This window comes from Lagopus leucura, unplaced genomic scaffold (genome assembly GCF_019238085.1).
Source record: "Lagopus leucura isolate 7727_CA_CO unplaced genomic scaffold, USGS_WTPT01 Super-Scaffold_100021, whole genome shotgun sequence".
Lineage (NCBI taxonomy): Eukaryota > Metazoa > Chordata > Aves > Galliformes > Phasianidae > Lagopus > Lagopus leucura.
Genome location: NW_024962274.1, coordinates 12,127,195 through 12,152,066, shown reverse-complemented (window position 1 = coordinate 12,152,066; position 24,872 = coordinate 12,127,195). Strand labels below are relative to the sequence as shown.

Here is a 24,872-nt window from a genome sequence, read left to right as displayed (position 1 = left end):
TCCTCTTCCTGCCTTCTAGGGTGGCTCAGGTTTAAGAATACTGTGTGGAGCATCGTGTCTGATGCTCTGCTGGGGATTGTGAGAACTCCTTGACTCCTTTTCCTGAGTGATTTAGAGGTGCTGCTCTTTGGTGTAAACTGAGAGGTGCCTTTGGGCCCGTTCCTCTTCTGTGGAAGCAGTGGAGATGGCTCAGACTCCTCCTCGACATCCGTTCTTCCCACAAGATGAGTGAAAATGATGTTTATGAATGCTGACAACAAATGAGAGCAGTTCCTAAGCAGCTTATATGTCTGCTCTCTCTCATCCTTCACAGCATGCTTAAAAAAATCTATAATCTTATCAGGAGTCTTGAAAATCCTTTGCCAGGTCTTAATCATAACGAAGCTGAAACCAGATGAGGTTTCCTGGTAGCTTTGTCCAGACACCTGGGATTCCTGCTTTCCTGCAGCCCACAGAAAAGTTTGAGGGAAATATGCTCAAATTCTGTTGTTTTTTTTTTTTTTTTCTTTTCTTTTTTTCCCCCTTCTTCCATGTGATTTGAAATCCCTGGGTTTTGAAAGCATGCCATTTTTCACATGAAGGCATTCCCTGATAGACGGTTGTTCACCTCTAGTAATAGGAGTTCTGTCCCAGGCAGAGTTAGCTTTGTTCTTTTTCTTTTTGACCTTTTTTTTTTAAGGCAGAAATAAATACTAGATGAGATTTATGTGCATTTGATACTGACATTTATGTCTGTTGCATTGGTTTCTTCATTTCTGTGTTGCAGTGGTTGAAGTGATGAGTTTCAGACTCTCGAAACATGCAGGGTTATTGTGGGCAGTTGAGTACAGCAAAGGAATTTTTGGCTGGGAAAATGAAGCTAAATAACATATTAAAGCAAAACAAAACTCTACAACCTTGGCTCTCTTGCCTCTGTCTTATCAGATCAGTCTATCCTGCAGTAGATGATCTGTTTGTACCAGTAAGAATAGTCAAAAGTCTCTCTTGGAAGAGCTAATTTTCCTCTTCATTTAACAAGAGTGATGTTTCATGTATACGGAAGAGTTTCTAATATTCCTTCAGGATTTTGAAAGTCCAACAATGAAATAGGAAAACTAGTGCTGATTGATGTTCAGCAACAGGTTCCCATGTTCCAAATGTTTCTTTGAAATGAATTCACGTGGATCTTTTTCTCCTTGCTTGTTTTTCCATCAGGTCATTTGGAGTAGTTTTGTGGGAGCTGCTTACAGGAGAGATTCCCTACAAAGATGTGGACTCCTCTGCCATCATTTGGGGAGTGGGCAGTAACAGCTTGCACCTTCCTGTTCCTTCCACCTGCCCAGATGGCTTCAAAATCCTCATGAAGCAGACCTGGTAAGAGCCTGAAACCCACACAGACCTGCAGCTCGTTCCTAGGGGTGGAACTGGTGGGAGTGTTGAGCCCAGAGCATAAGGTTCTTAAATACTCTCACAAGAATAGGTGATAAAATTCTGGATTCTGCTTCCTTTTGGCTGCAGGCCTGAGCTCCAGAAGGACATTTGGATTTCAGAGGAGGTGGGGAGACGTGTGTGGTTTGGGCAGGTAGGGCAGGGCTCTCACTGGCTGCAGAGTAAAAGGATTTCAGTTTATCTGAGCAATGAAAACCCTTAAGTGACTGTTTTTTGACAGAGAGGAATTCAAACTTTGTGTATGAAATCAGGATTTTGCATATGTGACATAGCTATAAGAAGAGCTTTCAGTTTCTTCCACCTGCCAGCTTAGAGCTGAAATTTCTGGTCTCAGGTTATGTATTAATGCTTAATCTATGTAATTTGGTTTTGACACAGAGTTTAAGTTCTCTTCCTGCTCTTCTGTGTTACACCAGCCACCCTCCCAAAGGCACAAAGGGGAAAACGGGCCAAAGCATCTATGGATCCTTTAAATGCCTTTTTACCCTCATGATCCTGAGGTGCAGCAGTTTGCAGGGTTGCAGTTATGTGTGCTGAGACTGATGCTCTGCCTAACAGTGCTTCTGCACATGGCTGCAAGATGCAGGAGGCAGTCTGTGCTGCTTTGAGCACTGTGTACATGTGTGGAAGTAGGTTTGTAGGGGAGAGGTGTCTGGAGAAGCTGTTTCTTGTCCTCCACGCTGAATCTGGTTCAGTCTTGAAGCTTAAAGATACAAATGGGTTTCCTTTTTTAGTAGGATCTTGCGGAGATGCTCAGGGTGTTACAATACTGTGTGGGCTCAGGCACAAACTGCGTCGATACATTTGGTGTTTTTAGATCCCTGCTTTGTTGTAAACTGTTACCCTGTCATTTCTATGGGATTGAATATTTCCACAGAATTTATTTGGAAAATGAAATGAAGTCTGTGTTGTCTTCTTCTTGACTAACAAGTTAGGAGCAGTTTCACTTCCTATTATCTTTCATGTTTTCCTATTTTAAAGAGTTTTCATCTCTTCCCTTTCTGTAGGATAGACCATCACAAACCAGAAAAAGAATAAAAAACATGTCTAGATCAATGAGCTTGCATTCAAAAGACAGAACCTAAAAATGCTCCTTCGCTCTAATTTGTCAGCTACATCAGAGAACCAGTTCCAGTGAGAAGCATTTTCAGAAGGGCAGCAGTGGTCAGCAATGTTAACCTTCTCTCATGGTGGGTGTTTGTCTGTTTTGTTCCAGGCAGAGCAAGCCCCGGAATCGTCCCTCCTTCCGACAGACACTGATGCACCTGGATATTGCATCTGCTGATGTGCTGGCTACTCCTCAGGAAACCTACTTCAAATCACAGGTAAGCAGGTGATAGCCCAGGCTGTGACTCATGAGAAGTAGATAGCTGCATAGGTTTGGTTTCAGACACTGCTCCAAGTGCAGCAAAAGTCAAAATCAGTGATATCAGTTTGATTCCTGGGGAGGAGCAAAGCTGATGGGTGTTTTATAATATTTTGCCTGAACTTCCATAGACTGAGACATCTACTGACAGGAACTGTCTTGTTTGCTTCTCTCTGAGACTGCTGACTTCAGAAGCTCTGCTCCCAGCTCCAGGAGACCACAACACTGCAGGGAGGAACTGTTTTGTTTATAGTGAAAATGAGCAGGGCAGGCAGTGGGACAAAGACAGGGCTGTGAAGGTGCTCTGGAACTCTTAGGGAAGATCTAAAAGCATAGGATCTGGAGGTTCCTCTGAGCCCTACCCAGTAAGCCATAACTGCTCTTGGGGTGGGAATGAGAATGAAACTGAGTGTCCAGTACAGAGGATCTATGTGGTGTTGGGGTGCATGAGAGGAAGTGGATGTGTTCCTTAAAGCTGCAGGAATCAGAACTTCAGGGGTTCAACAGAGTTATGATACCTTACTGACATTCATCTTTGTCATGTATGTAGCTTTCCAAGTTTTCAGCCATTCTGTTTCCTTTGAAACAGAGAGGGAAGAAAATCATAGAATCACAGGATCACAGAATGGCCTGGGTTGAAAAGAACCACAGTGATCATCTACTTCCAGCCCCCCTGCTATGTGCAGGGTTGCCAACCAGCAGACCAGGCTGCCCAGAGCCACATCCAGCCTGGCCTTGAATGCCTCTAAAGAGACTGTTTTTTTTCTTTTATTAAATTTCTTTTATTTTTAACTTTTTTTTTGGTAGAAAATGCAGATATATTTTAATTGTGCAAGTACAAAATTGAAAATACAACATGTAGTTGTTGAAACTAGATCTGCTACGATGTTTTCTTTGGTGCAACCAGAGATCATAATCCTCTGCAAATACCTCAGTGTAAGTTGCTTCCCTAGGCTGAATGGAGAGAAGAGGTGAAGAAGCATTTTGAGAAGATTAAAAGTGAAGGAACCTGCATCCACCGGCTAGATGAAGAATTGATTCGCCGTCGAAGAGAAGAGCTGAGGTCAGTTGATAGGCTTGTTTATTGCTCACTTCCCCACTCCAGCCTTCTCTCCTGATCGTGTGCTGCAGCCCCCAGACTGCCTTCATGCTACTCTGTTACTGATTGCTGGGCCTGGTGCTCCTGGTGGTATAAATTCAGGCAGCCTGAATTCCTCATGAGTTCAGAAACTTACACAATTCCTGCAGGCACTTAACTTTTGGAAGGCAATAGAGAGAGAAACAGTGGGAATTGTTGCTGCTCTTGGGCTGCCTGAACAGTTTGCTCGAAGCAGGAGAGAGGCAAAGGCTTGTGTGTTTACCGGGGGATATTTGTCTCTGAGTTTTGGTGTTTGTGATAACAGTGTGGAAACTGATAATCTCTCTCAGTGAGAAATGCATCTTGCAGTTTGCTGTGAGCTTTCTCATCCCTGACACTTCATTTGGATTATTTGTTTTTCAAGAAGTGAATACAGTGCAATCTATCATCCCACTGAAATTGATTGTGAAAGCTAGATCAACTTAAAAAGGTAAAGCAGAATGTTTATGTAAGAAAGCAAAATGTTATCTTCTGTGATACAGATTTGCAAATATAGTTATGACAGAGAAATGTAGAATGCCAAGTACGTCGAGCTGAAGAAATCAAAGGAAGCCTTGTTCAACCAGCTTGCTGTAGCTGTTCATCAATGTTCCCTAGCCCTTGAAAGCTTTCAGAAGCCACGTTTTCCAGCTGTGTTTTGAGATGCAATATGCAGTTGTACCATAGCTATAAGCTATAGCTACATTCTGCTTTTTATAAAATGCAAACTGATGACTTCTGTGCAAACAGGTCAATTAGGGCTTGGCTGAAAGGTTTATGGATGTCAGGCATTTGAAGCTTCCCTATTGAGGAAGTGTTGCTGCTTGCTTGGGACTGTTGAATACTTTCTAAATTGTATCCTAATTAATTCTTGGTATCAAGCTCATCATTTTCATTTGCTGTTAGCTCTATATGAGGTTCACAAAAAAACGCTCTAGTGCTGACAGGTTTGACTCATGGAAGATTTTTTCCTCATCCTTGTTTCCTTATTCTCCTGTCTTGATCTGCAGACATCAGGCTCTGGAATTATGATTTTTGTCTTCTGATTTTCAGGCACGCTTTGGATATCCGTGAGCACTACGAGAGGAAGCTGGAGAGAGCCAACAACTTATACATGGAGCTCAGTGCTATTATGCTGCAGCTGGAGGTCCGTGAGAAGGAGCTCATAAAGTATGTATCTGTGGGCAGAATGGTGTGCCACACACCTGGCAGTTTGCACATAAACCAACGCCTCACTTCTGAAATACATAGGAGTACTTAAAGAGTTAGTATTCCCTGACTTTATTCCAGGGCTAAAGAGAGGGCTGGCAGGCACAGATAGGCCTCTTAAGAGGAGAGCACTGCAGACCACTTAATGCACGTACCTTTACACCGTGTGTACTGGCTTAAAGGCACCTTTCCCATTTGATGTTGGCATCCTTTGGCCCCCTTTGTAAAGAGAAAAGTGTTGCTGTTCTGGAGTGTAGACCAGGGCTGTGTTCCAACTGCCTGATCTCTGCAGAGAGAATTTAGAAAATGACTGCGTCCTTTCCCAGAACAGTGTGTTGTGTTGGACCCAGCCATAGCTGAGAAACAGGCACGCAGTGTGCTCACTGTACAGCTGTGTTTCTGTCCAGCAGGAGCTGCAGTTGGTCAGAGGGAGAACTGATCTGCTTTATTCTTGCTAAATGTTTCAGGAGGGAGCAAGCAGTGGAAAAGAAATATCCTGGGACTTACAAACGCCACCCAGTCAGACCAATAATCCACCCCAATACTGTGGAGAAGCTGATGAAGAGGAAAGGGGTCTCCCATAAACCAGGCAGCCAGACTAAACGGTAAGAAGTAACAGCCTCATTCTGTGCCAGGAAACAATGGTAGATCCCCACTGAGTTGAGCAAACTGCTTGCTTCAAGTTTGACCACACAGATTCATTCTATGGTTCTGTGTGGTTGGTGACCCTGCACGTGGCAGGGGGGTTGAAACTAGATGATCATTGTGGTCCTTTTCAACCCAGGCCATTCTATGATCCTATGAACAGCCCAAAGGAGTGTTCACTTTTGGGCCTGGTCTGATTTTCAGAACCACAGCTGTTTAGTTACCTTCAGGTCAAAGGAATGAATCCTGCCTTCACCCCTACCTACACAGCTCTCTGAATCTGTTCGGTTCATATGACTTTTTCCACAGGTGAAGACATTTTCATAGGAGATCTATCTTGAATTCTGGAGTCCAACTAAAGAATATTTAGATAATCCCTGATTTAAATGACTGTAGGCAGGATGAGGGATTGTGGAAATCAGCCTGCCCTTAAGGAAGTCGGATTCATTGTTGAGAAATGAAATAAGGATTTGGGAATTCATGCTGTCTTTCAGCTATTTCCTCTCTGCGTGACTTTCAGAAAATGAGATTCTTTGGAAAGGTGTTGTTTTCTGGTTTCTGGGAATTCCAAGGGTTAGAGAGTCCTGATTAGTAATGAATAAGGACTTCCAAATTAATATTAACATGTGCCTCTAAGATGGGCTGTCTGATACCATCAGCATATGAGGGGTGCTATTGTGCTGAGCCTTGTATGTGTGCATAGTGAAAGACGTGCCCTACACTGTGATCTCAGGCTTGGAAAAGAGCAGTCTGGGGAGCAGGTCATCAAAGTGAAAGAAGAAGAAGTGGTTGATATTTGGAAGAGCAGCAAGATGAGCTGAACAGGAAAGGCATAGAGTGATGGGAATCAAAGGAACCTAAACACAGAAGTCAGACTGCTGGAAGGGGGGAGGCATGTAGACTACAGAAATCAGAGTATGCTTATGGCTGTGGTTGCCTCTCCTACGGCTCCAAGCTGATGAAGTCGTTTCCTAATTTGTGGTTTGATGTTAAAGTTTTGCTGACTGTCTTTCAGACCAGATCTGCTGAAGTCAGAGGGCATACCCAGTGCAGAAGCAGCATCCAATGGCTCACCAGTCTCAGGAAGCCCCAAAATGTCAACTCTGAGTGGCAAAAGTCGCTACCGCAGTAAGCCACGTCACCGCCGAGGGAACAGCAAAGGCAGCTACAACGATTTTGCAGGGATCTTGAAAAACCAGCCTGTGCAAGATGATGCACCCCCACCTCCACCTCATAATCACTCTCATCACCCCGGTCTACCACAGCAGCACGGCCACGGCCATCACTCACGGCTTCATGCCCACGGACAGGATATTGCCAACTGTGCAAACAACTTACGGTACTTTGGCCCTGCAGCAGCGCTGCGGAGCCCCCTCAGTAACCATGCACAAAGGAGGATGTCTGGTTCCAGCCCCGACCTCATCTCCACTGCCATGGAAGCGGATTGCCGGAGGAATCTAGAGAGCAAAGAGAGCAAAGATGATCACTGGGAGTGCTGCAAAACAGATCAGTACAACTCCTGTCTCCAGTGCAGGGAGGAGGACAGTGGTCAGGTACAGATGTCATCTGTTGAAACAGGAGTGAGCCATTCTCAGTCCCCGACGGCTGTTTCCCTATATGAAAACGCGCAGTACATTGAGAAGATGGAGGAAGAGGACTTCAGCAACTGCACCTCAGCATCTGCCCTAGGCACACCACAGCACATGGCTTCCTCAGTACTACCTTGCAAATCAAGACCCATTCAAAAGGTAAGGACGGCGCGGTGATTTAGACAAAAATGAGGCTTCCTCCTTCACCTCTCCACCAAAAGAGCGCTTGAGTTGCAAGTACAACTTGTATCTTACAGATCATACCGATGTAAACTCTGCTTTGTGATCTGGGCATTCTTTTAGAATCAATTTTATTGAGAAGTACTGTATCAGAGCTAACAATGAGAGTTGTCAGATGCCTTTGATAATGCCTCAGGAGGTCCCAAAATTGCAAAAAATGTGCTGAATCTTTGTCATTGAAACAGTCTCAAAAATGTTTTCAAGCCTTTCTCAAAACAAAGGAGGGGATAAATGCGTTCTTTTGTTGATGATAAATATGCCACAGTTTCAGTGAGCATCTGTAGGACTGCTGTGTCTCAGAATAGAAATACAGCCTTGGCCGTGGTTTTGGGAGATGGCCCTTTGCAGCAGCTTTGAGACACCATCCTCCTTGACTGAAAGCTGTGGTTCTAGGTTAGCAGATTTGCTTGAAATATCTGAGCACTAAGCACACTGACCTGGGACTGCCAGAGTCAAAAAGGTATTGTGGCACAATTGTACAGAAACAGTTCTTTATTCCTTCTCTTCCATCCAGATGGTGAGAGAGGTAGGAACTGGTGTGAGTTCAGAGAGAAGGGAAAATAAGCCTAGGTGGAAGAGTGAAGGAAAAAGAGGATACCAGAACCAAGAGTATGGTTTAGAGCCCAGAATGAAAAGAGGATGAGCTCTGTATTACAAGAAGGTAGAGTCTGAGCTGGGGCTTGCCAGGTTAGATAGGATGAGAGGAGGCTGTGAAAAACCAAGAATGCAGAGAGTGTGTTTAGATGGGAAAACGAAAACAAAAGGCTCTGTGCTCTCTGAAGCAGAAAATGGGACAAAACTCAAGTTTTCCAGTTAGTGAAACCCACCAGCAAAGAGATGTCATTACCAATGCTGCTCTGGGTAGGCTCATGTGGAAGAGGTTAAAGTGGTAAAGGCTAAAGAGTGGCAGATCAACTCAATAGTTTATGTTGGTTTCTGTGAATTACTTGGTTTGCTTCTGTTTGGGGGAGTGGGTGAAATCCAGAACATTACGTTCTCAGTAAATGAAGTATTTCCAGTTTATTTCTAAGTCAATCTCTCCAAATTCAGAAATGGCAGCATTAGGACTGTCTGAAATAATGTCCGAGTAAGACCAAGTCCGACTCAGTTCTATGTTTGTCCTCTTGGTTGCAGGCTGCTAACACAGTGACTTTGTCCTAGAGGTCCAAGGGCAGCCATGAAGTCGTGTGTTTGTTCTTTCACAGCTGTGCTATCATTCTTGTCCTTTGTTTTCTGCCAGAGTGGCGATGACTCCTCAGAAGAGGAAGAGGGCGAAGTCGACAGTGAAGTGGAGTTTCCTCGTAGACAAAGGTAAAAGGTGAATTCACTCTAATCTCTCTTTGGTAGGGCGAATTTCAGCAGAGCTGTCATAGCAACTGCACACCAGCTGTGCTGGCAAAAGAACAGAATCACATTCGGTGCATCCCATCTGCCCTCAGTGATCCTCCATGTTGACTCACTGTTTTCAGCCTGCTCTGTTATCTCCAGCATGGCTCTCCTGTTGCAGGCTGTTCACAGCACGATTTGATCACTCTTGCTTAGCAAGAGGTAGAATGATTCAGCCTGTAAAAATAATAACCAGACTGACTGGTTGTTGGGACCCTCTGTGGACTCTTTCAAAAGCTGCATTAACTGTTTCTGCAGTGGGGCTGACTCCAGAACCTTCATGGTTGCATTCAGGTAGGATGTAAGAGCTAAGTGAGAACACAGCAGGTCAGATTTGCTGTAAAGTAAGAGACTTGAAGGGGATTTCTTTCTTAAGCATTTGTAATAGTAGGCCTTAAAGGCCTGTGCTCTTGTAAACTGCTGCAGTAACTTTATGAAAACCACTGCTTGAAGTGCAGAAGTGATCCAGAGGGCAAATAAGTTAAGGGTTGTTAGGAGTGGAGCAGAGAAGATAAAAGCCATTGTATTCATTCACAACACACCTGAAGCTTGAATCCTAAATGCCACCTTTGTTAGCCCAGTTAAAATGACTGTGATTGAGTCTGAGAAGGTTCAGAGAGGTGTGACAAGAATGGTTAGAACTGGTTTCCATAGAAGAAATTAAATCCATGAGAAGTTTTTGTCTAGCTGGTAGAGAGGCTACAATGGAGGTACATGGGATTGAAAGTGAAATGGAGAAAGTGAACAAGGAAAGATTCCTCACCTTCAAGTTAGGGAGACCGAGTGAAGCAAAGAATGGGTTGAAAATGAATATAGAGTGCTTTTTCCATCTGAAACATTTCAAATGTGCAGTTCATTGTCGAGGAGTGCTCTGGAAATTGAAACATAAACAAGTTGTAAGTGTTAAATTTACAGAGGGTAGGTCCATCAGTGGCTGTTAATAAGCACAGTCATCCAGGCTTGATGTACAGCTCAAAAGCCTGAGCACAAACTAGGAAGACATGCCAGGAGAAAGCTGGCTCTGTCTGCACACCCTGCTCTCATACTTGTCCTTGATTATTTCTTCTTGCTGAGAGTTGAGATAGAATGCTGGGCTAGATGAGTTCCCTGTTCTTGCGCGTGAAATTGTTGCTTCTGTGATTTACTGTCTTGGGGAAGAAATTGCCTTCCTTGAATTCCATGCAGTGACCTGTTGTGGGTCTCTTGGCATGTTCACTCAACTGATATTTTGTACTGTTGCTGTCAGGCACTGCCATGAGGTGATTTCCACATTCAAGCAATGTGCACATACTTGAATTCTAGGCTGGCTGTTGGGGCTGCTGCCAGGTGGTGCAGATATTACAAATTCAGTTAGCTTGAACCCTACAATATAGCCTTTCTTTGGGGAAAAGGGCTGTTATGGAAGAATATGCTGCAGAGAAGATCAGCTAGTATGAACGTGTAGGAGCTGAGACCAAAAAAGAACAGATGAATTTGATTCTATGAATTTAAAGATGCAAATCTTAAACTAACTCGTTCAAAAGGTGGTAGAATTCCATAGTTCCAAAACAGGAAAGGCAGCTCAATGCTGCAGAGCTGCCAGCCTCAAAGATCAGTTATGACTCAGCTGATGTGGAAAGAGGCTCCTTTTCCTCTGCAATGAGAAGCGATGTCATAGAAGCTGAACTACTCTTCTGGTTTGCAGACCTCACCGCTGCATTAGTAGCTGCCAGTCCTACTCAACCTTCAGCTCGGAGAACTTCTCTGTGTCAGATGGAGAAGAGGGGAACACCAGTGATCACTCCAACAGCCCGGATGAGCTGGCTGCCAAGCTGGAAGATGAGCTGGCTGAGAAGCTGGAGGACATGTTGTCCCAGACTCCAGAGATCCCCATTGAAATCTCCACCCAGTCTGATGGGCTTTCAGACAAAGAGTGTGCTGTGCGGAGAGTCAAGACTCAGATGTCTCTGGGGAAACTCTGTGCAGATGAACACAGCTGTGAGGTGAGTTTAACAATCCCCTCTTCGACTCATTGGGTAATTAAAAAAAGAAAAAGGAAAAAAAGAGGAATCCAAGGACCAGCACTGCCTAGAAAGTGCTGTAGATGCACAGCATCAAGAAAGTGATTTGGATACCTGGTCTTTCTTGCACTTGATCGCATAAATAGATGAGGTGAAAGCAGCACAAAAAAAGCTTAATATAATCTGCCAGCTGGGATGAGTGCAATATTTGGGAGGTCATCAGATTTGCAGTTGCACTAATTGGGATATGAAAAAAAAAAAAGCAATGGAACAGATAATGAAGTGGAAGAGATATAAACTGCCTGCCTCAGACTGAGCCATTGGCAGACCAGAGATGAAGCTAGAACAGTTTTCTTTCTTGTACTGTCTTTGTAATGTTCAGGAGAGGGAGGGCAGTATGTGCTGCACCATTTCCTCATCCCCTTGTCTGTGTGTGATGATGGTGCTCTGAGCAGATATTTTTATTTGTCTCCTCCTTGAGGGGTAGAGAAGTGACCTCTGGTACTGCACTTATGTGCTGTTGACATCTCCCACGTGTTGCCATCTCGTCCTCCCCTGCTGGTGGTGACCTTTACCCAGCTCTTGTTATTGACTGGGATGGTGTGGTTGATCTATGGGGTAGGATTGCTGCTTGAATATTTCCCTTTCCTTTTGCTTTGCAGAACCCAGCGCAGTTTGGAGAAGCACAGTTTGGAGAATCAGACTGTGACTCTTCTGAAGGGGAGTGTTCTGATGCCACAGTCAGGACCAATAAGCCCTGCAGCTCTGCTACTTGGTAATACAGATCCTCCCCCAAAGCTTTCTGATACTGGCATTTTGATTTCCCCGAGATTCCACTTCATTCCCCTTCATCACACTTTACAGGAAGAGAAGATGTTTCTCCTTCCCACCCCAGGAGTGATTTGCAATAACCTGAATCTCTGGAAAATGTCCAAATGAAATTAATTCTCTTTGAGCATTTCAATCAAGAATGGCAGGGATGTATTTTATCGAATAATCTAGTTACTGTAACATGGATATTTATTTTTTTGACATTTTAACACTTTTTACTGTAAAGAGTGGATTGTATTTATAGACACACAGACTTGTTGCAAAAAAACAAAAAAGAAAAAAAAAAAAAAAAGAAAAAAATTCAGAAAGCAAGCACATGACAGAGAAACATCCTGGGAGTCCTGCCTGGACAGCTTTGTGTACAGAGCGGGGGATTCTCTTGCTGCTTTCACAGGGGACCAGGCCTCATGGCCCTGAAGATTGGAGAACAGATGAAGAAAACTGAACTACTCAGTCTTATCACATGAGGAAGTGTAAAAAAGACCTTACTGCAAGGTAACCTGTGAACAAAGCGAATTCAGTATAACCAGCTGGGTCATTTTTTTAATCAGAAGGTGGACGTGTTGTTCCTGGAGAAAACTGGTACTGAGGTGCTAACATCCAGGGTCTTCTGAGTCAATGCATCCCCAGGAATGTAATAATGGGTTTTATTTTAAGGGTTTTTAGTTTCTTTTTTTAATCAACATATGGTTGTGAGATCCTGCAAATGTATTCTAACCTCGTCCTCTCAAGAATTGGTGTAAGAGCACTTCTTAACATCGTCCTTGCTTCACTCTGGCAGCGTTGACCTCCAGTTGAGCAGGGAATCCTCTTTCAGATGCAGTGTGCCATTTCCCAGTTTACTTCCTCCTCTTACCTCCTGTCTGTTTCAGTCAGCTAAAGAAATCAATCAAATCAGTGTTGGAAAAGCAAGAACTTGGAGAGCACGTTCTGCAGAGCCCGAGCACTCTTCTGGGGAGGAAACTGGAGATGCCTGTGCTGGATTTGGAGAAGCAGCCTCTCACCTACAACAGCATCAGTAACCAGCAGAGAGCTGTGTGCTGGGGGGGAAGACTGGGAATCGCTGGCCTAGATACGAGCATCAGCCCTGCTCCGTCTCCTTACTGTGTGTTCTTGGAAGCATTCACAGCTGCCTGCCTTTCGTGTCAGGCTTGGTGCAAAACAGGTTGCGCAGGGAACATTGTGGCTGTGGCACAGCTGTGTCTCAGGTGTACCCTGAGGCCCCTGTTTCTTCTTCGAGCTGAAACTCTACAGGTGAAAGTGAGGATAATACTGCTATGTGGACAGGCTGAGGAGGCATTGGCAGACGAGAAAAGTTTGTTCTCTGATAGAACTCATAGTGCCTTCCCTTCAAACACTACTCTTCTAAATTGATATTTAAAGAGAACAAAATGATAGAGCACGCCCTCCCCTCCCTTCCCTTTAGCTGATCTTCCCCTACCAGAGCTTTCACTCTGCCCTTCGTAGCGTGCTGGCTGACACAGCCGGTGCTGCCCTGCAGCCTGGCACACCAGCCTGAGATGAACGGCAGGAATGGACCATGGACAGGTACTTCTGTTGCTTTGTTTGTTTACATTTTATGTTAACATATTGGTTTGAATTTATCTGTGGTAATTTATAGCCTCGTGGCAAAATGAAGGAAAATGTCTTATACAGAGAGCAGTATTGTATGAGTTAAATTATCCCATATTTTAAAATTTTGTAGCTGGACTACACACAGATCTTAAGTTATGATGTTATTTTATTATTTATTATCATTTCTGTAGATCAGAAGGTTGGCTTCACTGCTAGCACAATTGTAATCTGTTTGTGTGACGTTACTTTCTTCCTGGTCACTGGGAGAGATGGGAGCAGAGCTGGTCTCAGTGGCTGTCAGTAGCTGCTGCCTCCCATGCTTCTCATGGGTGCTGTCACCCTAGGGCAGGGAACCTGGCACAGCTGGTCGGGGTGGGATGGCTGCAGTCAGCCTGAGCCCAGGGTATTCCTTGTGGGGATGCTGCAGTTCCTTGTGTTGCTGGTTGAGTTGGCAGCCCGTGAGCTGGTGGGGAGCAGTGACCAGGGAGCGAGTGGCTGTGGTGTTGGTCACAAAGGGAGTAACCTTTACAGATGCCCGGAAGGACAGGCAGAGAAGTGGGCAGTTACTGCTGGCACATGGTGCATCGCTGCTGCAGGACTGTCAGATTGTGGAGCGATCAGCTCACGCTGCCTGCAGCAGCAATGCTCAGCTCTGCACCGAGACGGAGCGTGGAGGGGAGTGAAGCTCTTGCCTGGTTTGTTTCTTGTTTACTCTCTCTTCCATCACTGATTCTTCCACCCAAAGGCCTCTCCCATGGCTGGCGGTATGTGAGGTGGCAAGACTTTGCTGTTGTGGTGTGGGAGGTTTTGGTGTAGATGAAGTGCTACAGATAGTTACCCAGCAAGCTGGAGGCTAGGGCATGAGAACTGAGTGGTGCAGAATTGTGCATGTAACGTACGCACACAAAGAAAAAGATCAAACTACTCCATAAAGAGAGGTTGAGAGCTCCCCTTCACATCTACCACCGTACCCCCAAGCAGTCCTGCAGCAATAGGCCCACAGCACAGCTGCCTCCAGCTCAGGCCTATCTCAGTCTCTGTGCTTCAGTCCGTGCTAACTCTGTCCCTACCAAGATGATCCTATGGGGCTTTTGGTAGCTGCAGCCTCAGCTCAGAGCTTCTCAATGCGCTGAAACTCCTCTGGGCCCGCAGAGATGCGGATGCCTTGGTGTGTGGGATCCGGGGACCTTCCTGGCCAGCTGTCCTGGCGGAGCAGTGGTTGCTCCCTGCCTCGCCCTGGGACACGCTGGCCTGTTTTGCAGCTGGAGGAGCAGAACTGAACCCTTCTGGTTGGCTGCTGCAAACACTGCAGCCACTCTGGGGCCTGGTTTCTTGCATGTCACACCGTAGCTCCTCGTAGCTGCTGCCTACAATGCAGTGTCCCTCTGGGGCTGCCACTAGGGCTGCCCCTTCCTTGTGTGAACACACAGCCCTGTACCCCACGTGTGGCTGTGCGGGGGGCTGAGCAGTGCTCTGCGTGGTGCCGCTGGCCCAGATCTGCGCATGGACTGCGATGCGTCGCTGCAGTTCTGTGCACTTCCTTGCAGTAACACCGTGTTTGCAGGACAGAAGTAAACTGTGTTCCCTTTCCAGCATCCTGACTTCCCTGAGCCAGTTCTCGTGGCTGCTGACAGCTCCTGAACACTAGCCTAGATTTTTCTCCCAATGCTGAATGTTGCCTTCCCCACTGTCATGTTGAGTAACCATTTCATCCTGGCCCTGTCCAGTAGTGTTCATCTCTCTCCTCCCTGCTCTGCGGATTCCTGATACAAACTTGATTTTTTTGTATTGAACAGTGTACAGTGATGGAAACAAGAATGACTATCAAAACAAACAATGCATGGAATAAAAAGCCAGTGTACTTCAATGCTTTTCAGGCTGGTCTGGTATCTGGGAATGGTTTGTGGTATGCTCTGGGGCAAAGTCTTGCAATAATTAATGAGATGTGGGCAAGCAGTTTGTTTTTCGGTTGCCTGTCTCTAACCCCAGTCAAGCTGGAGCTACTTGGAGCTCTGAATACCAGATGTGAAGGCACACAAGCAGACTTTAAGCACCTAGCTGACCTAGCAGTGACCTTTACTTGTGCAAGCTGCTTTGCCGTGAGCTGGGTAGTTGAATCCTGAGAACTTTGCCCTTTGCTGTCCTGGTTGCTTCCAACTCTGGCTGCTGTGGTGGGAAGGAGCAGCTCCCTGTCAGACCTGATGCACAAAGACACCTCCTGGCTGTCCTCAAACTTGGATGTTTTCACTGCAGGATGTGCATTACAGCACAGTGAGAGGAAAAGTGTCTTCTGAATCTGGGAAAGCTCTCCTGTGGAAGGTACAGGGACAAACTAGTGACCATGAAACATTCTTTTTTTTGTCTTTCAACTTGCTATTTGTATCTCTACACCTAACAGCACAGAAGGATTGTTTTTCATTTTATGCCAAAAATACTGAATAGGTATGGGCGGGGAGAAGGCTGGGGGAGGAACACAGCCTGAGAGCTGAGAAACACAGCTGAGAAAGGCAGTGAAAAAAAGCCAAGGCTGCTTCTGGCACAGCTGAGTGCAGTGCTGCCTCACTGTGAGCAGCTGGCTGCTTTGGCAGTCAAGGTGCTGGGACCAGCCCAGGCTTCCCCTTCTCCTGGAGTACTGCTGCACCAACACTGGAGCTGGCCTGTGCTTCTCCACAAGTCCTCCAGAGAAGACTGGACTCGGGCTGGCAGAGAGACCACAGGAATGTGGTGCTTGGCCAGGAGGGACAACTCACCTTCCTCCACGGCTGCCCCTACTCCTGCCTCTCTCTGCAAGGTGCTAATGCATTTGCAATAGGCTGGCAACACCTGCCAGCACAGCAGAGATGCAGGCTGACTTAAAGGACACAGGCAATCTACCTCCAGTGTTCACCAAGTTTCCTTCTATTTTCAGTGCAGATCCACGCACGATAAAACATTAATTAAAAAGGAGAACGTTACACCTCCTCTTAATGAGGAGAAGAGTAAAAGCTGCAATTATCCATGGTCCACAAGGATGCAGAGCATGCAGAATATAACCCACAGGAACAGAGACCAGCAGCTTTTGTGAGGCAGTCCCCCAGCACCTGGGCCATCTGAGCCGTCACATACTCTTTTTGCCATTGAGTAATGGAGCGTGCTCGTCTTCATCCAGCTTTAAGTGCTTCTTGCTGTATTTCTTGATCAGAGTCCCTGGTATCAATGCTGCCATAGCCATTAGAAGCAGCTTGAGCAGTGTGTCCCAAGAGAAAATGGCATCCAGAGAGTTGATTTGTGATAGAATGGCTCCTGTCTGTACACAGATGAAGTTGTAGGGGGTAAGACCTGGAAGAATCAGAGCAAAAAGAGAAGAGAGTTAGCATCCCCTTTGCCTCCATGAAGGAATGCCAAATTAGCCCAAATGCATCCTTGCCCAAGGTCAAATAGGTGTCTGTGTTTGTGACAGAAAGACAAGGGCGTGATACAAAACTTTGCTGTGCTGCTGCTGCACCCACATTTACAAGAGGAGCAGTGTAAACCTTTACTATGAGAGTGGTGAGGTGCTGGAACAGCTGCCCAGAGAGGCTGTGGATGCCCTGTCCCAAGAGGTGTTCAAGGCCAGATTGGATGGGGCTCTGGGCAGCTCGGTCCAGTATTAAATGTGGAGGTTGGTGGCCCTGCATGTGGCAGAGGGTTGGAGATTCATGATCCTTGAGGTCCCTTCCAACCGGGCCATCCTGTGATTCCGTGAATGTGAGCAGCTAACTGGGGCAGTTCCAGCTCAGCCCTGCTGCTCTGCCTTCCCCAGCCCAGGGCTCGGTGCTGAGGAGGCAGTGCCACCACCTCCCCTCTGCCAGCATCCCCAGGCCTCACCGATGAGAACGGAGAAGAAGAACTGGGAAATGGGGATGTTCAGGATGGGAGCCGAGAGATTCAGAAACCAGTTTGGCGTCATGGGGAACAGCCTCAGGAACAGCAGGAAGAAAAACAAGCAGCTCCTGTTCTCTTCGACCTGGCAAGAGAAAATCTCTCTTTTAGCAGTACGAGCAGAATGGCCGCAGCCCCGGAACGGCTCGGCAAGGACTAACGCTCCCCCAGTGCCATTCCTGCCGTGGGCTGGGTGCTCCCATCAGCTCAGGCTGCCCGCAGCCCATCCAGCCCGGCTCCGAGCACCTCCAGGGCTGCGGCAATGTATTTCCCCAACAGCCCACAACGCAACCGGTCCAGAACCGCTGAACAGCGTACGCCTGGAGCCCAGCGGTGGGGCATACGAGCAGCGAGAACGAGATCCGAGCCAAGCCGGACCGGCGGCCGTTACCTTTCTCTGCAGCAGAGCCACTTTATCCGGAAAGCAGCGCACCACCAAACGCTTCCCGAAGGCTCCAGACAGCAGATAGCAGCAGGTGGCTCCCAGGGACGTCAACGCAGAGCAGAGCAGCAGCCCGACCCACGGCCCGAACAGCGCTCCGGCCAGAACGTTCTGCGGACAAACGGCGTGCCGACAGCCGGGCGCGGCCCCGCAGCACGGAGCGCGGCCCCGCGGCGCGGCCCCACGGCGCCCTACCAGCAGGCTGGAGCCGGGGATGGCGAAGCTCTGCTTGTAGAGGTAGGCGGCGCAGAACAGGAGCACGGCCGCCCCGCGGTGCCGCCGCTCGTAGTCCCGCAGCGCCTCGCTCAGCTCCCGCAGCTCCTCCAGGTCCGAAGGGAAGCGCAGCGGCCTAACGGGACGCACGGTGGGAATCGCGTCGCGACTCCGACCGCTCCGCCCGCCCGCCCGCCTTCCCGCACCCACCTGCCCGTCTGCCCCGCGCCCAGCCGAGCCGACAGCAGCCACAGCGCGGCCGTGGAGCCCGCAAACACCAACAGCAGCCCGGCTGGCCGCCGCCACATCGCGGCACCGCGATCGACCCGGAGCGCCGCGCGTGCGCAGCGCGGCCGCCTTGGGGGGGAGTGTGCCGACAGCGCACGGGCTCGGGTTGTACGTCTGTATTGAGCGCAGCGCCACCGTGTGGCGCCCGCGGGACGCGACAGCTCTCAGCCGCCCGCTGCCGCCGCTGCCGCCGCTGCTGTTGGTGCTGTTGGTGCTGCTCCTCCCCGCCGCTCGCCGCAAGGGATGGGTCTGAAGCTGCGCTCCGCGTTCTCCGTCAGCACCACGTCGTACCGGCACAGCGGCGGCCTGCGATAAAGCACGAGGCGCTGCGCAGCTGCACCGGGAGGCGGGGAATCGCCATCCCTGGAAGCTGTGCGGATGCGGCACCGAGGGATGTGGTGGGGTGGGCTGGGGTTGGACTTGGGGATCTGAGAGGTCTTTTCAGTAGGGCTGCAGAGCACATGGAGGTGATGAGGATGACAGAAGCCTTTGCAGGAGTCCCATCAGCGTGTGCAGTGGTCAGCAGTCACTGCTTTGCAGCTCCCAGTCACCAGGATTCCAAGAGGGAATGAATCTCCCTAACTGGATATGGATATTTCCTGTGGCTGTATTTCCCTGAGAGTTCTGTTCGCTTTCAGCACTGTGTTCAGGCCTGGGCAGCTTCTGTGCAGCCACACACAGGTCATGATCCTGAACAGAGGTTAAAACATCACACCACAAATTATGTTTTCAACGCAATAAGATAACCTCTGTGGTCAGGCAGATGGTTGGGGATTTGTTCCCAAGACGTGTATACAAGAATTACTGAATGCAATGTAATTCCTCTTGACAAACTTGCCGGCCCTGGGATGTGGGAGCTTTCTCTATTTCCGCCCATCTTGTAGTAAGGACAGTTTGTGCAGCACTTACCTCTCTGGGTTTGTGAGTGAGCGGAACCTCATTTGGAGAATCCTGAGTTTGAATTTGGGGCCAATGACGGATCCTGTGGAAAACGTCACAGAAATCCTTTTTACGTTTTCAAAATCCTGGTTGAATCCAACGAGCAAACTGAGGTGGTTGTACTGCTGGAAGGCTGCAGCTTCGCTAGAGATAAAGCAGACAAGTGTCAGGCAGTCCCCAGGGGAACAGCGTGGCTTTAATGCAGTCAGTGTGATATTAGGCACAGTGCTGGGGGAGGAGGACCGGATTTGTGATCAGTTTCTGGCTTTTAGGAAGTGGCTGCACGTTCAGATCTGCAGTGTGAACCTGTTCAGCTGCTCTGAGCGATGGTGGTCAGCACAGAGCTGCTCATGTGAGCTGTGTGTGGCAGCTGTGAGGTTCCTTTAGGAACACGGCTGTGATTGGAGGCGCCTGCAGGCTGCAGCGCTCACACACGGCCCTTGTTTGGGGGCTCTGGGAGGTGTGATGGGCAGGACGTGTTCTTACCTGCCTGCAGTAAATAGGCCATGTGTGGGCTGCCATGGGTTGTGCAAGCTGGAGCTACGTGGGTTGTTCTGACGTGGGCATATAGGGCTGGGAGAACATGCAGTGAGAGAGATGTGGGGAAACTGGTTGGGCAGGACTCTGGGCTGAGGTGTGTTCATAGCAATGGGAAACTGCACGTCTAGATGAATGCTGGCTGTTTTTTTTTTTGCCTCTCCAAGCAGAATGAATTGATTTGTGTTATGTAGTTCAGGCCTGGGTTCATCCCTGCTGAGCTGGGTGCAAGGAAGTGGGGAGCTGGGATTTGCCCTGCTCTCCTGGAGGCCCAGGGCAGCCCTGCTGTTCATGACAGCACTCGGGGAGCTGGGAAGCATCCAGAGCAAAGGGCTGGGCTGCACTGGTGTGCACCAGGGGACTGCGGAGGTCACCTAGCATGCGTACAGTATCAAGGATCAGCAAAAATGGGAGGAGGAGGTCTTGCTTCTTTCCCAGCTCCAGCTGTGTTGCGTGGTTTGCTAATACTGGTACTTCATCAGGTTCGGTGAGACTTACGGGTTAACTTTGGATTCTGCCTTCTTCCCAGTGCCATCAGCTAACACCACGCTGAGCGTGCCTCTCCTGGTGCCTTTGTTCCACGTGACGATGTCCACAAAGTAGTGGTATACTGTGAGCAAGAGAGAACGTGGTCACACCCTGCCCTGCTGTGCATCCCAGCCCTGTCCTGAGTGCCAAGAGCCGTGGGGTGAGGTGTGGGTGGATGTGTGTGGGGAAGCCCCAGAGGAAGCACTCTCCATAGGGTTACATCACGGTGCACCCAGAGGCCTTTTCTTTCTCCTCTCCCTGTCTCCATGTCAGTGCCCACCATCTCTGCTGAAGGAGGAGATGCACAAGGAGAAACCATTTCAGGGATCTTTGTCACTCACAGCAAAACGGCTCTTGGTCCGCGGTATCAAAATACATGGTTGTCACTGGGTGGCTCTGCTCTGTTAAATGGCTTTTCCACTCGTGGGCGTAATAGCCTGTAGACAACAGTTGAAAAATGAAACAGAGGGTTACTGAGCAGGTACATCAGCAATTCAATTGCTGGGAATAACAATGCAAATATTTAAGAAACAGCGTGTCTCTGTTCAACTGCAAAGAGAAGCTGTGGGTGCTCCATCTCTGGGGGTGCTCACGGCCAGGTTGGATGGGGCTCTGAGCAGCCTGAGCTGGTGGGGCAGGGGGCTGGAAGCAGATGGTCTTTAAGATCCCTTCCAACTCAAGCCATTCTGTGGTTCTGTCACTCCAAAGCAGCCCGTTGTGTAAAGATCTCAATTCTTGTTTTGTCTTTTTCACCCTGGATCCCATCCTGTTGTAGATCATGATGCAAAGTGTTTGTGCAAAGCATGGGAAAATCCCCTGGTCCTTACCTAGGATGGGGCATGGCATGGGTTGGAAGGTTTCGCAGCTGGTACATTTCCCCCTCCTGTAGCTCCTGTATGACTCACATGGGTACGTGGTGATATTGCAGCTCTTTTTCAGGGATGCCATGAACAGGAAAACAGACCTCTGGTGGTCACATTTAAAGTACTTCAATCCTTAACCGTACACAGAGAAGAAATATTTCATTAGTAATTCTCGTGCAGCAAGAAAACAGCACCGTCTGTGGCTGCATCCATCAAAGACCACATTGCCTTCATCTCAAACCTGCTTTCTGAGCAGGTTCTTACCATTGCTATTCCCTGGGGTACAAAAAACCCTTCCTGTGTTTTCTAAACATAGCCTTAAAATGAGAACATAAATTTACTCAATGGTTTTTTGCGTGGAAAATCCATCCCATGGATGCTTGTGCCAGCCCTGACCACCAGCTGAGCCCATTACATCAGTGTGTCAGCAAGGGGTTGCTCTTATGGCTTTCCCATCTATTTTCTAGCTGTGGTGACGTTTCTTTGGCCTTCTCCTGTTCTCTGATTGGAAACATTTTGTCAGTGTGTATGTATGTGTGCAATTCAAAAATGAATTACCAGCAAATACTGTCAGAGGGCAGCCTGGCTGGTCGGTGCCACCATTGGGGTAGAAGTCAATGTGGCCGAGGGTGTCTGCGTAGCCCAGTCCTGGGAAAGGAAGATAGCCAGGGAGGGAATATTGAATAGTAGAATGGCAAGGAAGGAAACAAACCAACTGGAGAATATAATGCTCATTTAGCTCTAGGATGCCTGCTTGTGCAGGGAATGTTAAAGTCGTTCACCTGTTTGTGCAGTGGGCCAATGAGGTCATTTTAGCAGAGGCATCAGACACCTAAAATAAGTCTGTGTGCGTGAGACGGTGCAAAATTTACCTTTTTTTGCCTGCAGGAAAGGAAGAGGGCTCTGAAACATTGGGTGTTCCTGTGCTGCCGAGGTCTGAATTGTTGGCAGTGGCAAAAGGCAGCAGTGAGGTGAGAAGGGGGAACAGAGGGAGCAGAACAGAGGGTTTGTGTCATGCTGCTGGCCCAGCGGGAGGGTTTGGAGATGTGCTATGCACTGGCTGGGAGAGGAGAGGGCTGAGGGAGGTGCTGGATTTGCCATATAGGATAGTTAAACCCAACAGAAGTGGGATGGAGGCAGGAAGCATCATTCTGAGCAACCCCCCTGGAGACCTGCAGGGTGCCAAAGCAGCATGGATCGTCCTAGCAGAGCTGCCCACTGCTGCTCCTGCTTCCCTATGAATCACAGAATCGTTAAGGTCGGAAAAGACTAAGATAATCAGCTCCAAGCATCAGTGCGCCCCCACCATGCACACCCACCTCGTCCCTCAGTGCCACATCTTCACTTTTCCTGCACTCTCCCAGGGATGGTGACCGCACCGCCTCCCTGGGCAGCCTGTGCCACTGCCTCACTGCTCTTTCTGAGAATGTATTTTCCCCAGTATCCAACTGGAACCCTCCAGAGCCTAATATCCAACCTGAACCCGCGCTCCCAGCAGGTTTCCTTTCAGCGGTAAAGAGGAGATGTCCCACGTACCATCGGTGTCCGAGTGGATGACATCAACAAACTGTGCGTCACTGGGGTCCAACCTCTCACTGGGTGGCTTTCCTCTGTACAGGGGGCCCGCTGGGTCGAGCCCTGCAACACAAAACCATGCATGTGCCATCAGCCCAAGGCACAGCTGACAATGATTGCTGTGAGCAGCAGTCCTGGAAGCAGGAAGGTTACCTGTGATCCTTCCCAGCTGCCCATCAAACATCTGTCCCACGAGGCCGGAGATGTGTGCTCCCAGGCTTACTCCTATCATGTGAATGGAGTCAAGCGACGCGCCGTTCATCTGGCATTTAAAGACAGAACCACAGCTGTTAAGCATGCTAAGAAGGCACAAAAAAAAGTCAGGAGGAAGGATGTAAACACATCTCTCTGCTTCTTCTGTGTTTTCCAGTGGTTCGTTCCACTCTGTATAAATATAACAGTTGGACTCAATGATCCTTATGGGTTGCATCCAACTGGGGATGTTCTGTGATTTTATGATTTTCCCCTTTAATAGTCCCACAGTATATCCAGCACCCGTATTTGAGGCCCGTATCTGAGAGCTGTGAATGCAGCAGCTCAGGCAGAGGTTGTATTTCTGTGGGGCAGTGAGTCCAGGTCGGGCAGAAACAAGTTTTCATTGGCCCCATGCAAAGCATTAGACACAAAGATGCAGAGAGCCAGTGTCACTTCAAGCTGACTTTGGACATCCAGAAGGTGGAAACAGAGTTTCAGTGGATGGGAAAACAAATATCCAGAAATGCAAAGTGAACTGAATATCACAGCAAAATGCCATCCTACCACATCCAAGTACAGAGTTTGGCACTGCAGCGTAGCTACATTTCCAACAAATGAATGTGTTCCCTTTTGGGAATTTCTTTTCCCAGACATGCTGCTGTTTTTAAGCACTTCCTTTGTGCCCTTTCCGTCCTGTGCATTAATAACTATATCATAGTGTGAACTTACCAACATTTCATCCATAAATTTCTTCAGAATCTCAGCAACTTTCTTGCCATTGCTGGAAGCGTTGCTGTAGATGATAGTAGTTGCCCCCCGGTTCCAGTCCACCACGATGACGTTCATGTCCTCTACAGAAAGCAGGAGATGCACCAGGTCAGTGATCCAGACCGGGGCAGAGCCTGTGGGCCGGTACCCGTGGATAATGAAGGTGGTTTTCTTGCTCAGATCTAGATACTTGGAGGCTGTAGAATTGAGCTCTTCGGCGCAGTCTTCATTCTGCCTGGTGTACAGCATCAGCTTCACTTCCAGGTCGGTCCCTATCAGGGCGCTGCTGAAGCTGAGCGCGGTGAAAGCAGGACATGTCTCCTTGGGATCTGAAACGAGCACAGCGTGGCATGCCTCAGGTTAGCAGCCAAGCATTTCTCTCGGCCTTTCCTACCTGCCGGCTCTGCCCAGGCACAGAACGTGTGCTGGGAGCTGCCTGAGCTGCTCTTTTCCATGCTGTCGGTGGCTGGAGCTGCTTTGTATCTGAGTTATTTTTTGCTGTGTTGGAACAAAGGCAGCGAGTTCACCAGCACAGCCCTGTCCCCTCTATCCCTTCCACTAGCAGCTGGGAGGTGGCATGGGCTCTCCACAAACCTCACAAGGGTGAGGAAGGCAGTACAGAATGACAGCGAGGGTGATGGCTGCGTAGGTTGGACGGCACACCCAGATGCCCTGGACAAGCTCTAGGGTGAAGAGATCTCTCTGTGTTTTGTCTGGAGCTGGCAAGCTGTGCGGGATTTCGCTGCTGCGAGGGGCAGCTCAGTGCTTCATTTGTATTTGCAGATACAGCCTGCTATTTCAGACTGTGAAATGGGACACCCTTTGTCTGGATGAGATACGGCACTGATAAGGCTTTATACACAGCTGGAGAGTTCCCGAATTTTCACTAAGTGCTGCTTTTCACGACAATCTCTGCCATTTGAAAGCCTGGCTTTGTTCTCTGCTTTTCCAGCAGACCTCCAGCTGAGCCTTCACAGCCCCATGCAAGCTCCAGCAGGGCACTGCTAGGAAAAGGAATTAACAGCCTCCAGGCTGACTGCTTACCGAGGCCCTCCCAGGTTCTGTAGCCTTTCTCTGGCCCACAATCTCCTCGTTTTTACTGAAGAACCTTGTGGGAGAAAGCATCTCTCTTGCACACACGCCCTGTGCTGCATTAATTGTTCCCCTGCGGTTGCTAAAGGATTTTTGCTGCTCAAAAGGGCTGTGCTGGAGGTGGGAGAGGTTTGGGAAACCTGCAG

At 48.4% G+C, this 24,872-nt stretch overlaps 3 protein-coding genes across 8 annotated transcripts in view; 1 reads left to right on the top strand and 2 right to left on the bottom strand.

Moving 5' to 3' along the window:
- The window catches only part of MAP3K13 (mitogen-activated protein kinase kinase kinase 13), a 70,210-nt gene extending 54,957 nt beyond the window's left edge, over positions 1-15,253 (top strand). For 5 of the 6 annotated variants that reach the window (XM_042878302.1, XM_042878300.1, XM_042878301.1 and 2 more), the window contains 10 exons: positions 1,195-1,353; positions 2,645-2,753; positions 3,748-3,857; positions 4,965-5,081; positions 5,588-5,725; positions 6,781-7,513; positions 8,835-8,905; positions 10,665-10,962; positions 11,643-11,755; positions 11,845-15,253. In XM_042878302.1, coding sequence (XP_042734236.1) covers positions 1,195-1,353; positions 2,645-2,753; positions 3,748-3,857; positions 4,965-5,081; positions 5,588-5,725; positions 6,781-7,513; positions 8,835-8,905; positions 10,665-10,962; positions 11,643-11,755; positions 11,845-11,881 — 1,885 coding nt within the window. In that variant the 3' untranslated portion in view covers positions 11,882-15,253. Of the gene's footprint in view, positions 1-1,194; positions 1,354-2,644; positions 2,754-3,747; positions 3,858-4,964; positions 5,082-5,587; positions 5,726-6,780; positions 7,514-8,834; positions 8,906-10,664; positions 10,963-11,642 lie in introns of all 6 variants that reach the window. The other variant, XM_042878305.1, reaches the window with a different exon arrangement.
- Positions 15,254-16,263: 1,010 nt separating this feature from the next.
- On the bottom strand, positions 16,264-18,257 carry TMEM41A (transmembrane protein 41A). Its single transcript, XM_042878307.1, has 5 exons — positions 18,152-18,257; positions 17,924-18,077; positions 17,678-17,839; positions 17,233-17,371; positions 16,264-16,704 (listed from the first exon to the last, which is right to left on the bottom strand). The coding sequence occupies exons 1-5, from the start codon at positions 18,247-18,249 to the stop codon at positions 16,484-16,486; spliced, it is 774 nt and encodes a 257-aa protein (XP_042734241.1). The 5' UTR covers positions 18,250-18,257; the 3' UTR covers positions 16,264-16,483.
- Positions 18,258-18,393: 136 nt separating this feature from the next.
- LIPH (lipase H) lies at positions 18,394-23,898 on the bottom strand. Its single transcript, XM_042878563.1, has 9 exons — positions 23,596-23,898; positions 22,825-22,933; positions 22,633-22,734; positions 21,655-21,744; positions 21,061-21,228; positions 20,575-20,670; positions 20,204-20,315; positions 19,139-19,312; positions 18,394-18,535 (listed from the first exon to the last, which is right to left on the bottom strand). The coding sequence occupies exons 1-9, from the start codon at positions 23,881-23,883 to the stop codon at positions 18,394-18,396; spliced, it is 1,281 nt and encodes a 426-aa protein (XP_042734497.1). The 5' UTR covers positions 23,884-23,898.
- Positions 23,899-24,872: the final 974 nt, after the last annotated feature.

What these genes read in the sequence shown, in the direction of transcription:
- TMEM41A (XM_042878307.1), bottom strand. Translation starts at nt 18,249, where the DNA reads ATGTGGCGGCGGCCAGCCGGGCTGCTGTTGGTGTTTGCGGGCTCCACG. An exon ending in TCCCCGGCTCCAGCCTGCTG is followed by an intron (nt 17,840 to 17,923) that starts GTAGGGCGCCGT and finishes GTTTGTCCGCAG; the next exon opens with AACGTTCTGGCCGGAGCGCT. An exon ending in TGGCTCTGCTGCAGAGAAAG is followed by an intron (nt 17,372 to 17,677) that starts GTAACGGCCGCC and finishes TTCTCTTGCCAG; the next exon opens with GTCGAAGAGAACAGGAGCTG.
- LIPH (XM_042878563.1), bottom strand. Translation starts at nt 23,883, where the DNA reads ATGCTGTACACCAGGCAGAATGAAGACTGCGCCGAAGAGCTCAATTCT. An exon ending in CATGCCATGCCCCATCCTAG is followed by an intron (nt 20,671 to 21,060) that starts GTAAGGACCAGG and finishes TGTTGTCTACAG; the next exon opens with GCTATTACGCCCACGAGTGG. An exon ending in TCACTCACAAACCCAGAGAG is followed by an intron (nt 18,536 to 19,138) that starts GTAAGTGCTGCA and finishes GCTTTATCGCAG; the next exon opens with GCCGCCGCTGTGCCGGTACG.